At 41.3% G+C, this 14,448-nt stretch overlaps 1 protein-coding gene across 1 annotated transcript; it reads right to left on the reverse strand.

The window, feature by feature from the left end:
- Positions 1-3,704: 3,704 nt before the first annotated feature.
- Positions 3,705-7,469, reverse strand: nppc (natriuretic peptide C). The gene is made up of 3 exons (XM_030432509.1): positions 7,168-7,469; positions 5,781-6,075; positions 3,705-4,255 (listed from the first exon to the last, which is right to left on the reverse strand). The coding sequence occupies exons 1-2, from the start codon at positions 7,258-7,260 to the stop codon at positions 5,803-5,805; spliced, it is 366 nt and encodes a 121-aa protein (XP_030288369.1). The 5' UTR covers positions 7,261-7,469; the 3' UTR covers positions 3,705-4,255; positions 5,781-5,802.
- Between the last annotated feature and the right edge of the window lie 6,979 nt (positions 7,470-14,448).

Raw genomic sequence — 14,448 nt, forward strand, 5'->3', positions numbered from 1 at the left:
AGAGGCAGCATTGCGTTTTACATCCCTCACTTATTTCACAGAGGGAGAGAACGTCGTTTTGCTCCAAGCAGCTTAATCTCTCTTTCATTACTGGTGTCTCACAGTGAAATAAGGCTGGCTACCCATTATTTTAATTAGTGAGAGGTAATGCCTTTGTTTAGCTTCATTCATTTGTTTTCTCTCTTTTTTTTTTTTATAAATGAAGATGCACTTGAACTCTGGTACTTTTTTATGTTACTGTTCTGGGGGTAGGGGATTGCTTGTAAAATGGTCTTTTTGTAGTAGAATGTATGTTTTGTTGACTTTGTCAAGTCTTCAACACTCTCAACAAAGATCACCTATCCCTGATCTGAATGATGTCGTTTGAGCTCACAGACTTCTGCGTAGACAACCTTCAAAACTGGCTTTCACCTCACCTGTCTTACTTTTCTGCTCCTTTTATTTCAGGCTTGACAGATCGTCCTCACAAAGTAACCCTTATTTTTGACAGTATTTTATGGCGTGTTCATACTACTGTCATTGTGGTTTCCTTTCAGCCCTACATGCATGGATCTTACCATGCAGCAAGTGTATTACAACTCCTGGAATGATTTCTTAGCACATACAGTGTCATACTTTCCTAACTTGAATAGTTACCTGAATAAAACAATGAGTGTTTCATGCAACCCACACCGAACAATCTGACAAAGTGACTTAACTTAAAAACAAAAATCAAGGAAACCGATGACTTTAAAATTGAAATAAAGTAGACGAAAACTTTTGAGTTGTCAAAACTTTGTAGCTTGTGCAACTTTAATTAAATGGTCTACTGGGTCATTCTGTGTTAATCGATTTGTTGAAACTTCACATTTCTTTTTGGTGCAACTTAATGTGTCTTTTATGTTAATTTTTTTTTTATTCTAATGTTGCCACAATGCTGTGTTTGTGGACTTGTTAGGGTTAGGCACAAAAAAAACCTGGTTAAGATCATGTCGCCACAAACACACCTGGAAATTGTTTTGTTGAAAATATCTGGTTTTATTACCACAGGTGTGGCTGGAAGATATCGTTTCAAACGTACAAATGTTGAAACGCGACTATGACTGTGGTGTCCTGCTTGGCAGCTGCCTCGCCTAGCTGTAATGCCACCACCAAGTGCAGCAGCAGCAGCGAGGGAAATAGATGCATCCTGGGATTTTAGGTCAGAGGGGATTTCCTTTATCACAGGGATAATGCGCATTTATTTCTGGGCAGCGACCCAAAATGACCAGATGTATACCCGGCTGTAAATTGTCGGTAAAAGCATACAGTGGTAAATCTTTGGTAATGTTTCTTAATATGTCAATTATTTTGCCAGTGTTTACATCATTGCTAATGGAGTAAAATACTAAAACCACTTGTCTGCGGTTATGAGTCACTGACTGCAGCAGTTCTATTAATTTGTGTCGTCATATAGCTGGCACATGGGGTGGACAAAAAAACGGACACACGTAATACACCAACGTCCCAAATCAGGGAACAAAGGAAGAGCAATGATCAGGGTTATAAAAGATGTAAGAAGTTTGGTTAGAATCTGATTTGTGATATTGAAATAAAAAATAGCTAAAAATGCTAAAGATTTGCCAGAAAGGGCCTTACATTTTGGCTTTAAGACCTGCGCAGAGAACTCTATTGTGATGTCGGTGTGTGAGGCATTCAATTTCCAGCAGTTAATGCTTGGTTTTGAATCCTCATCTTGAAAATGGAAACATGATGAGAAAACTGTAAACTATACTATCATTATAACACCATCCCTATATACCCTGACTGTTATGTAACCATTCAGAGCTACTGTCAGACCATATTTTTGTGTGTTTTGTGTTCTCCATGCACACATTTAACTTTTGACTGTACACTGTATTACCTTTGCAACCTAACTGAACGGCATAGAAATATCATTTTTAAAAAGGTCACATGAGCACTGAGTTTGGCTCAGTGGTGTTGACTGAGTTCTGCGGTGTACTTTTAGCAGCTCCTCTTCAGTGTAGTCCTTCCCTTGCTGATGGGCTTCAGCTTGTTAGAAGCCCCTATGATGTTTTGCACACTGCCTTTTTTTTCCTTTCTCTCAAGTTTTTGCAGCCAGTGTTCCTGCAGTTTTGACATCAACCATGTGAGGTGTGCCGTGGTTTGTGGCCTGTCTGTACTTTCTGTCAGTGACGAGAAAGAGATGTCATTCATTACAAATGACATTTAAACATTTGTGTAATAAACATCTCCGTGCTGTCACAATGAGAAGGTTACTCCATCCATTGAGTCATCTAACTTTTTCAAATGTCATATTTATCATCAGATGGCAAACGATGGGGTTGATTGCTTGCATGCGACAGGTGTCTTCTTTGTTTCCCTCCGCTCGATGCTGCCCTCTAGTGCTGGAGCATATAAGTGCAAGTGATCAATGTTAAACCACTTGGTTAAGCGCTTCTTCATGCATACTGCAAAATATTGTGTTCCAGTGGATTTGAAAAGCTTTGTGTGCACAACTTTGGCTTGGGTGGTAATATTTTTTACGCCCTACAGGTGAACACGATAAGTAATCCTCGTGATGAACGGTGTGCTGCAACAACTCAGTAAAACACATTCAGTACCGAAGTTAGACCCTTTTTCCCAGAGCCTGCAGATCTTCCTCCACAGCCTCTCCGACTCTCAACCCCCTTATGGCCGATTACACCATGAGACCGTGGAACAACCTGTCTCAGAAACGTCAGCTCGCCAATTCATTATCACGCTTTCCTCATAAACACACTTTTATAGACTTGCCTTCACATGTTTCCATCTTATATTCTCATGTTGCTTGTTTGTTTCTTTGAAAGATCACATACAGTATTTATGACTGTGTTTTGTATACTTCACTGTTCTCCTTCGTTTTACTTTGGAAACTCTGCTTTCAGACACATGCCGTACAAACACTGATAGGTATTATTATCATTCACCGTAATCATTAAAAAGCTGTGGGAGTTAAAGACTTGACTTGAAACCAACTGCATCAAAACCTGGTAACTGCTTTGAGAAACTCCTCGGCCCAACAAATCTACCAACACTGTTTTTGACCTTCATACTTGATTGGATGCTCATGCTCTGGAACATTGTGAACATTTTGAATCTTTGGTCCACTGACGTTCCTGCAATAAGTGACTGACATGGTATTAAACCATATTGCTCTCATTCACTAGAGGTCACATAATACCATATTTCCCTTTAACGTTGAGTTAAGTTCTGTATTTAAAGTCAGCAAGCCATCAGTTTCAAAACTGTGTCTGGTCGTAGAGAGCTGCTCTCCGTCAGCTTTAAAGTGCTGCCTAATAAGGGTATGATGCCATTAATACATCTCCAGCTCTGCGAGGTGCAGGTTAAATGCAGGGAAAATAAATGAACTATCCAACATCTTATTAAAGATAATTAGGTCTAAGTATGATATATGAACACTCGGTAGATACAGTAGATGCCATTCCTCCGGTTGGTGATTTTACTGTTACATGTGCCTCTAAGGGTGCAGAGAGCTGCGTTACTCATGAAACCTTTTAATAAAAATCTGTCTTGCGTAAAATTAAACAACAAGGCAGTTATTATTTTTTTGTTTTGTTTTATCTCAGCTCCTCAGAATCTGATGTATCCAAGGTACCACTTTTCACCCAAAAAGCCATGCAGAAAGTGTTCGGTTCCGTAACATAAAAGCCTGAGAGGATACATGTAAGTGCACATGGAATGTTCTTTTTATCATTTTTATCAACATTTACAACTATTTGAGACAAAAGAAAAAAGTTACAAACAGAATTGACCTGCAGTTTGCATCCATTTTCAAAATGTTACATAAATAAAACTCATATTTATAAATATCTCTTTTTATAAACATATAAATAGTTTTTTTTTTTTAAACATAAATACATTTATGTAGGGGGAAGATGAAGTACATGAATGTACAGCAGCAGCAACAATATACAGCTTTGCGGTTTGTAGTTTTTACACCATTGTCCGCCATCTTGTAGTATGCGCCTGTGTTTGTATTTCTTGATCATTTGTATGGTATACACATATGTATATATATATGTATATACCTGCATATCTATTATATATATATTTATATGAAGGTTTTGTAGCATTGCCGTCTCAGTCTTTGTTTATGCTGGTCGTGGTGACTTTCGTACCGAAAATCTGTCACTTGGTGAGTTTTTCTTTTCTTTTTTTCCCGTCAGGTGAGAACAAACGGAACCTTTGTTATTCGAACCCATCGTCCAGAGATCTAGAGAAACACAGAGAGGGAACAGAAGAATAAGGTCAGACTGAGCATTCAGGAAAAAACAAAACAGTTAGCCGCTAACCGCTTCTATTGAACGGACACACGGATACACTGCAGCCCAAAGACCGGTGTCAGCTGATGAAAAACACATACAAACACATACACACTCACACAAGTTAGTCACAAATTCACACTCCCCCGTCAGGTTTTCACAGTTTGCCACAACCACAAAAAGGCCTCAGGCCTCGGGACTAATTGCGCGTCACCTAGCCTCCTCATTACTTCCTTCAACCACCACAGCCCCTTTGTTGTTTTCATTCCAATCGCTTGGATAAAAAGCTAAGGTTTCCCAGAAAGAATCCTGGCCACCACAGGGTGCTGTGTTTATAACGTGTGTGTGCATTAGCCTGTCTGCATCCTTCCGTCCCTCCTCTGTCCCTCCCGTCCTTCCTTTCTTTTTAAACCTGATATATGCCACTCGTTTTCTAGCTGGAGCAGATGGGATCATTCATGGTGATGCGCATATATATATATATATATATATATATATATATATATATATATATATATATATATATATATATATATACATACATACATATAAATATACATATATGGTCAATTAGTTGACTTCCTGAGGATCTACTGGATTGTTTCCTGCATGTCAGTTTGCATAAGCTTAAGTTGGTGTTCCTGGCTGTCTGAAGTGTGTTCCTGTTAGAGGAGGGAACACAGCCGGACTAAAGGTCGTGTTTTGATGATATCGTGTCAATCAGACAGATGAGGTAATGACATGTATCTGAATGTGATGTCTGTAATCAAGCTGATCTTTGACCCAGACTGTGTGTTTATCACCTGACTGAATATTACCATGCATGGTCATCTCTCTGCACTTGATGTGCAGTATATCCCTTCCTTCCTTCCTTAAACCCTGTCTTTTCTGCAACTACACAAGACCCAACTAGGACATTTGATGAAACTTTATTGCTTGCTTTCCTCCTCTCTTCTTTATTATTTTTTTCCTTCCATCTTTCATCCACATGGAGTCCTTAGATGACTACTGACTAAAGAAAATGTAAATTTGAAGCACCCTCTTCCCAGTCCCCCCCCCCCCCATCTTCCTTCTTTTTTCCCCTCATCCTTTTACTTTTCTTTTGCACCATCCTTCCATAACTACACCCTTCTCTTTGCTCGCTTGGTTGTTTCTCTCCTCCTTCTTGTCTCCCCCGCCCCAATCCCCAACACTCATTCTCGCTTCCTCCAGTCATCCTGTTTATGTTAATATATATATATATATATATATATATATATATATATATATATATATATATATATATATATATATATATATACATATACATATATATATATACACACACATATATATATATGTGTATATATATATATATATATATATATATATATATATATATATATACACATATATATATATATATATATATACACATATATATATATTAGTGAATATTTACAGTGAAGTGGTCATGTATCTTTGAAGGAAACTCACCATCAGAGCGCTGCTCCGACATCTAGCAACCCATGCCGCTGATGGTTCCTATCCTGTCCATCTTGTGCCCGAAGCAGCCACTCCGCGACGTGGACCCCCCTTTCTTGTTTCCGGATTTGTGTCTCTTTGGCGTGGGTTGGTCGTTAAGAAGACGAGCCCACATCCCTCTGGCCCGGGTGTCCATGCGTAAATCTCGCAGTAACCGTATCCGAGAGCGCACAGCGTCTAGCCGCCTCTCCCTCTCCTCCGACTCCAGAAACTCCGCCAGCTCCTCGCCCAGCAAACTTCTAAGAGACTGGAACACAGATTGAGAAGATCAACAAACTCTGGCTCCCTCCGGCAAATACGCTGTGCAGAGAGATGTGCAGAGATGTGCTTTCGATCAAAACCGAAATGCATGCACGGAGCACCCGTTTGCACTGAGTTAGGGGAGATCTCAATGTAAGCACTTTCAAAAACAGTGTGCATTTAATTAATGACTCCTGCGGCGCTAGAGTATGAGCTGAGATGGATTCGGGTCCCGACTGACCAAAAACCAATTGTGGAATTAATCCAGAGGTTTCTGCTATGACTCGATTCGACCATCAGCTTCCCGTGAGGGTTCTGTACTTTCTATCGTTCTGTGCGATAAATCAGCTCTAACACTCTTCTGATGTCTTTACGTCTTGAGGCGTCACATGAGGCAGGTGCCTGCAGGGAGCCCGCTACTCCGGTCTGAACGCAGACTGTGGCATCAGTGTTCAGCCGAGCTGAATTCAAGCCACCTGAGCTAAAAGCTAAAAACTCTTGGATTGGATTGATTATTTTTGAGGTCTCGGCGTTATTTAGCTGATTCTTCAGGCGGTTTCTGTGCGTAATGGCGATTTTACGCTCACAAACAGCGTCGTTTGACCCGACTTTAATCTTTGGAAACAGTTTTTTTTTTCATTCCAAGTGGAAGCTGAGTATGTTCATCACTCTAAGTCGCTTCGCAAAGAATCTAAGAAAAAAGCTTTTAATTCTTGAATGTTTCCGCTTTGTTTTCTTTTTTTTTTCTTCTGTGGAGCGCATGTTACACGACTTCACTGGGCGCTTAAATGACAAAAGCTGAGCAAAAACACAGCAGTTATGATGTCCTCAGGGGTTAGGCATCACAGGATTTAAAATACACTGTTTATAAAATATGGTGCGTGTCTACTCAGAGTGTGGGAAAAATGCCCTCACCGAATTGCTAAGCATGACTGAAAGGATGAAATATGATGCGTAAAATAACAGTCCTGAGCGCCTGGACCGCAGAAACAGCTGTTCACTCCTCAAGCAATACTCAGCTCCCGGCGGTTAATAGCGCGAAGAGAGTAAACTGCTGCAATTGTGTAAAAGAATAAGGCTATAAGTGACTTCTGCTTACCTTCTGCTGCGACTGAGATAAAGGTTTCGCCCCCATCCTTACTGAGAGCAGGGTGACCATAAGTCCACACGCTACCAAGTACGACAAGTTCATTTTGACAAGTCTTGTGTGTTCTTTCGGGGATTCCTCTGCGCTGAAGTTCACGAACAGGGACGGCGAGCAGCAGCCAATCAGCTGTTAAACATAAGAGGCTTCTCAGTCCGTCCTTTACTCCAAAGCTCTTCAAGTGCTCCTCTAAACTCTGTGTATTAGTCCTCACCGCTTTATAGCCAGCCCATGGTGATGTCATGCCAACCTGCGTAATGGTCCTCCTTCCGCGCCAACTCCCTGTTTTCTCTACCTGCCTCTGAGCACGTCATGCGAGGGGATTAATTGAATGATACAAGCTCCGGTCATAGGCGCTTTGGAGGAAATGAGATAGCCCATGAGCTTTTTTTTTTTTTTTTTTTTTTAACTTCGGGACCTCTGGCTGAGACGCAGCGGCTGAAATCGAAGGTGGTTTCAAAGGCGGGCGCGTCAAAGAGGCTGAAGGAGCGACTTTGGCAGAGCAATGACCTCAAAGATGCCAGCCGCCTGCCCCCGCGCGAAACATCTGAGCGAGTCGTATATCATAATGTGAGAGTGTGAATGACATGTTTTCTTTGACAGGAGAAGTGAAAATTTCAAAGTCACTGCCACTGGAATTAGAGATGTTGAACTCACTCGCGGAGATAGTCCAGAAATCCTCAGTGATTAAGTGTCATTTTTACGAACAAACCCTTTCCTGAGCACGTTTGAAACCAGAAGAGAATGTGGATGTGCTTCGCTGCAGCCCCATCATTCATTTACTTTAGAGACAATTGATGTTTTCACTTTCACCATGAACCTGAATGACCGGCGAATGAACACGATTTTTTTTTTTTTTTTTTTTGCGATGAACTTTGCATAACACAACCCGTGTATCTGATACGGACATCTGTGCGCATCGAGGTTACTGGAAACGTGGCTTTACGCATAGCGATGACCGATCTGTCGTCAATGGACAATTCAATAAAATTGATCTGATGGTTCACACGACAGCGACGATTCACTTTGAGCGCGGAGACTCATCATAAAGGAGTCGTTATTGTGTCTGGGTGAGAGTGGCGCTGTGCGGCTTGTTTTGTGGATCTTGGAGATGCTTGACGGTGTGAGTTTCATCCAGACCTGTCGCATCTCACCAGGTAGCGCAGAACAAAACAGACGCATGCTGAGGCTGCTCTGAGGCACGATGAGTGCGTATGCGTGCTGTCTGTCCCGACAGCCACCTGCCCTCAGAGAGGAGGCTGATTGATAACATTGGTTATTGACCCAGTTATATGAGATTAAAGTTCTATACAGAAACACCAGTGAACAATACTACAGTTCCTAAACGTGATTTAAATCCTTTTTTACTACTCACTTTACTGCACAATAAAGGTCCACAAGAGAACCTCTAAAGCCTGCTGGATTAAAAATCCTCCTCAAATGATCTCAAATCTTAAAGTAAAGACTGCTTTGTAAAAGGATTTGGTGCTTTATGGAATAATTTCTAATAGCAATAGCAAGGGTTCCTGCGACCAGCACGACCTTTAAAGATAACTTGGAACTTTTTCAGGAGAAAAGAGGTACAGTGAAGGAAGAATTCAGCGTGAATTCAAGATCCATCTCCTGACACAGTGTTCAAACCTTCATGAGAGCTTAAGCACCTCATGACATCAATCATTAACACCAATTTATTCTCATGAGATGTAACTGTATATTGACTGAGGGAACGCAACTTATTTGCAGCGTTCACAGCGTCACTCATGGATGCAGGAACGCACAAGAGACACCTCGTGTTAAAATAAGTTACAGCTGGCACATTACGTAATCCGCGTCAAGGGGATGATGTCACATTGAAACGGCTTGAACTGAAATATGTCCGCAAACAGTTTGTGTCACCGAGAAAACTGTATTCAAGCTGAAAACACCCAGTGAAGAGTGGTATTTTTTGCAGTGTGGGGCGACTCTGGGGCAGTGTTGGACCTGCAGAGCGGAGCTGCAATCACAGGCAGCACCGTCTGTTTTGGAACACAGAGTGGCAGTATTTGCTGTGCCGAAAAATTGAATACACCCCACGGTCGCATGCACACTGGATCAATACCATCCTGCAACAATAAGTCACTGTACCCAGCAGATGAGGCACATGCAACGCGAGGAGACAAAATCAATAAATCCCATGTTTGTCTGCGTGTTGCATCGTAGAGTTCTATGAATGTGGTGAATTTGTAGACCGTATAGCAAAGGTGATGTGTTGGATGCTGGATAGCAGCAGAGTCCTGCACTGTATGTATCAGTGAACAACAGGCTTTGAGTAAGAACCTTTAAATATTCACACACCCCGATGAATGTGTTGAAGTATCTGATACAGTACTCAGTAGAACAACCAAAATATTAGTTTCAGAATTTAGTAAATAATGTGCCCTAACAATTTATAGCATGTTTTAGCCTTGTTTTTTTTTTTTGCAGCAAATGAAATTTGCAGCATCATTTCATTGATGAACAATGTGACCTGACATTTATGATAATAACAGACCTGCAGCTTTCACTGAGCAAATGTATCTCCTCCTGACACAAACACACAATCAGAACTAAGAAGGTGTCCCGTCCTGTAGCCAGCTGTCCATCCAGAAAGGCCCAAAAGTACAAGGAAGAAGAATCTTTACTTATATCACATATTGCACAATGTGCAACGTGGTGAAAACTATTGCTCTGCATCCAGCCAATCACAAGGGAGCAGTGGGCAGCTGACGTACAGCGTCCGGGCTCCTACCCCAGATGGAAGCCAGTGCATTGGTCAAGGATACTGACTGGAGAATGAACCTAATGTTTTCATGGTGGAGGACACAAAGCCAAGAACACACTAAAACAGTCCCAATCTGTTTTATTGGTGGAAAACTCTCAATCTTCAATAGTTCACTTTCTTCGTCTGAATCAAATCATTTTCTCTCTCATGCCAATAAGTGATATTTTCTTACATTTATGCTCTCACGACATCATTGGTTTTAAGCACTAGGTGTTTCTGCTCTGGACTTCTAAGAACTCATTCCTGATTAAACCGTGCGGCGTCTGTTTTGATTAGTAATTCTCTGATTCATTTTCCTGTTTCAGTGGTTGGCGCCCTTTTTCTTCCTCTTCTCCTGCTCGTCCGTTGGGATTATCATCGCTCAGCTGCCCATTTTTCTTATATTCATCCCCGTATACCTCAGGAATAAATAGAAGAATTGCTGGGCAGAATTTTCCCAGGAGGGAGACAAAACTACACCAACAGACTCTCCTGCACTGGGAACCACTGTTGTGTTGTATCACTCAGTATCTGATATGAAAACATTGCTATAAATGATTGCATAAGAAATATTAAACTTCCATAACTGTATTCATGTGTTTGTTCAAGAACTGGGTCTGCAGGACAAAAGGCTTCCCGTCAAACAGCAGATTAGAGCTGCATTTATTCACTCAGACAATGTTTACTGAACATGCACACCCTATTTCTACTAAGAGTGTCCTCTTTAACACTGAGCAGTCCTCTACCTTCATGCAGCTCCACCTGGGAAGTTTAATGTGCCTTGCTCAAGGGCACTCTGGCAGTCAGTGTTGAACGTTTTTATTCACCCCTTGATTTTTTTTTGCCCACTGATCTGGGAATTTTTGCCAGAGGCTTGATCTAAGTGATCCTGATTCTGATTCAGCAGTTGCCACAGAGGCTTTCACGGCTACAGATCACAATCAAACGAGGACTGCTGGAGCGCAGTGAAATGAGGGTGATGCGGCTTTGAAAATGAAGTAGTCATCCACGCTTCTTCGTCAACAGCGGGACCGTGCCGAAGACGGTTTGAGGCAGTGAAACAAGGAATGGGATAATTTGATGAAAACGCTCTCATCACACCATTTGTGCCCGTTTGCCGACACCTCACTGACAAGGTGTGCGTGACTCTCTTATTTCGTCCTTCACGATGAACTAAATTAAAGGAAACTGAACTGAACTCTTCAAGCACTACCTACAGAAAGAACTCGGCTGAAGTAAATAAACATATAAAAAGTTATTAAAAGACAACTGTTTCCTCAATCACCAACAACGTGCTCTCCGACATGAGTCATATATCCTTTACTTCAGAGACACACTTTGGTGTGACACCACATTGGCACTTACTTTCTCTGACTCACCCGTGTTCTGTCACTGACACATAATTACTGTACATTGCAGGAAGCTTTCGGAGTTTCATTTATCTGATGTTTTTCTTCAGTTTTAATCAACACGGATGAGTAGATTGACATTGAGTACAGTTCCACCAATCACACAGCGGCTGCACAAGTCGAACTCATGACATATTTAGTTGCCTGGGAGTAGGCACGGCACGATATGAAAAGTTCATATCAAGATCACCGTAAATTTGGGTCCAGAAACTAATATTTTATTGCAAAACTTATAGGAAACACATCTTTTGCATTGTGAGCATCCGTTTTAGTGATAAACAAACGATCAAGCCGTTTAGAGAACAGATTTGGATAGTGGTCGCCAAGATGCGAGTGCAAATTTGAGGAGATTTAACCTTCCATCTGCAGGTTCTGCAGCCCTCCTACCTGTCATTCTTTAGTTTGGAATCCCTAGTATTTCAAAACATCCAATTTAACATATTGTTGTGGATGGGATGTCCTCGCTTGCGATTTTTGACATGATCTTGTGGCAATTGAAAATGAATCAGGAAGGCAGTCGGTTTAGCCAAGTCAAGTTACTCACATGAGGATTTTAACATTTATCTTGATTCACGTTTATCCTGATAATGGAAATTCACCACGATCAACTTGTCCTAAGAGTTTTTATCTCCACCATTGATACAACTTGTAGTGTCCCATACTGACAGTCTCTTGCAGTTCACAAAGCCCACTGCTCTTAGAATTTATGCAATGAAAGTGGACAGCATGTGAGTCAGCGGATTATGTCCCTGCACATGAAATGTACTTACTGATGCTCGTGCTGTACGTTTGTAACAATCAGGAAATTTGGGATGCTAAGACCTGTGAAAGATTCTGACCCGACATCAAGTCTACGGCGCCACAACGCCAGCTGCAATCAGCGGAGATGAAAAGTCCCTTTGAGCAACTGTAGCTGGAAATCACTTACACTCTGAGGCACCTGTGGAGAGGAAGGAGGAAGGGATGCCACATAATATATCTTAATTAACTGATCTGCAGTCAATTTCTCTTTCACAACAACAACACCGTGGAGCAGCTGAACTCTGCTGACCTTGTGTCCATGACGACTTCTCTGGTTTTTAAGCAGGACATTTTTCTCTGATTGCTAATTCCTTTATTTTGACTTTTAACGAGTGAGTGACACATTCTTTCTTAATGCCGCAAGTGTTGTGTCACGAGTTTGTCTTTTTTTGTATACTTTAACTATGTTACACACTTTTCCCGATGACATCACGCGGGTTACTGAGAGCACCTACTGTATTTTGCTCTTTCCTTTTGTTCCCCCCTCCCCTTTTCTCGCTCTGCCTTCGCCGCAAATTCTTATCCGCTTAATTTTCAATAAATCTTTTTCGCTTTCATGTGGCTGAAAAAAAGCTTTGACTGGTTTGCATCAGGAGGCTATACAAACCAGCGGCGGGGCCATGTGTTGCAGTAGCCCTTCAGCAGTGAGTGTCTATGGGAGGATTGAGTGTCTTGGTTCCTCCTCTGGGGTTTGTGTAAGACAAACTACAAGGCTGTTACGGTCCTATAAATAACGGTTTTATTGCGTGGGGAATTTTAATGCTTTTTACACAAGTGCTCTGAAGGCTTTCGCATGTGCCAGCAACAGGCTTTTGCCTTCAATGGACAGATACTTCAGACTCATGTATACACACATACCAGCGTCAAGAAGTATCTTTTTTTTCCTTTCTTTTCCAGGAGGTTGGTGTTCGTCTTCTTGATCTGATGTTTCATGTTGTAAGAAGTCTGACATTTGCTTTGGTACGCAGAAATGTGCATACTTTATTTATCCTTGTTTTATGATGCAAGAGGTGAAAAAAGTGAGACCATTTTTGCCGTGAGTAAAGATCTTTGTTTTACGACCGTGATTTGTGCTTTTGTCAGCATCATCCTGTTGATTCAAAATCACACATGGATATGTTTTGCTCTATTTCCCAATGAAAACATGTGAAAACTTCCCCTCTATCAATCACTGACGTTGCTTTTCCTACAGCCAATCAAAAGGGCTGTGGCCACAAAACGTCAGATTATACAGTGTGAATTGGTGCACAGAGATGTGCAAATATGATATAAAACCTGTATAAATAATATGTGCACTGTTTTTGCTCCTCACTTAACTTTGATTGATTTAACTGTTTGAGTTCACCTAAAAATGAAAGATTTGTCAATATCTACTCACCCCAGTGCAGACAGAAAGTCAGATGAAGTATCCCAGTACAACAAAACATTTCCGGGGCTTCAATGCAAAACAGTGTTAAACCCTGCTCCTAAACAACTGAAGTAGATGGGGACTGAAGAAAAACGACATGCAATGGCTCCATACGGCTCAGCTGGCATAATCCTAGTTTCAGAAGCCACGGGATCCCAAATTGATCTGAAAAGATGTTAGCTCATGCACCCACTTCAGAAGGGGTGTTCTTTAGCTATGTAGCTGCAGTGAAGATTTCGGCATAACATTTTTTCAGATCAATTTGGGAGCTCAGCGCTTTCAGAGAATATGATTGCAGCAGACGAGCTGTATGGAGCCATTTTGTGTTTTTACATTTGAAAACAAGTCCCCAATCTACTTTCCTAGTTTAGGAGAATGCTGCCATGCTACAAAACTTCACCTGACTTTCTAATGGCATGGGGCTGAGGTAAAAATGACAGAATTTTTGGGGTGAACTGTTCCTTTAAAGCCTGATGCCATTGTACTTTCTCTGCAGTGAACCAGTCAGTGTTCCCCTCAACTACTGCGTGCTGTTATTTTTTTTGCTAAGCTGATGGTTTGTATCGGGTAAGCCTTTTGAGCAGCTGGCTGTATGGTGCCAACAGCTTTTGTTTTTTATTGCTACAACATGTTAATTTACTGATTCTTTGTCCAAAAATCACCTAATTTATTCTCCACCAGGATAATGAAACTCTCATCTGACCCCACTTGGAAACTGCTGCATATTGTATAACAGACCACAATACCACATATGTGGTATGATACATCTCAAGAATACCAGCCAGTCATGTCTCACATACCCAGAGATGCAGGTGTAACAGCCTGACAGATGAATTTTC

The sequence above is a fragment of the Sparus aurata genome, chromosome 11 (assembly GCF_900880675.1).
Source record: "Sparus aurata chromosome 11, fSpaAur1.1, whole genome shotgun sequence".
Taxonomy (NCBI): Eukaryota; Metazoa; Chordata; class Actinopteri; order Spariformes; family Sparidae; genus Sparus; species Sparus aurata.

Excerpts from the sequence above, each read along its gene's own strand:
- nppc (XM_030432509.1), bottom strand. The coding sequence starts at position 7,260 with ATGAACTTGTCGTACTTGGTAGCGTGTGGACTTATGGTCACCCTGCTC. Across the intron at positions 6,076-7,167 it reads TATCTCAGTCGCAGCAGAAG|TCTCTTAGAAGTTTGCTGGG; the intron begins GTAAGCAGAAGT and ends TCTGTGTTCCAG.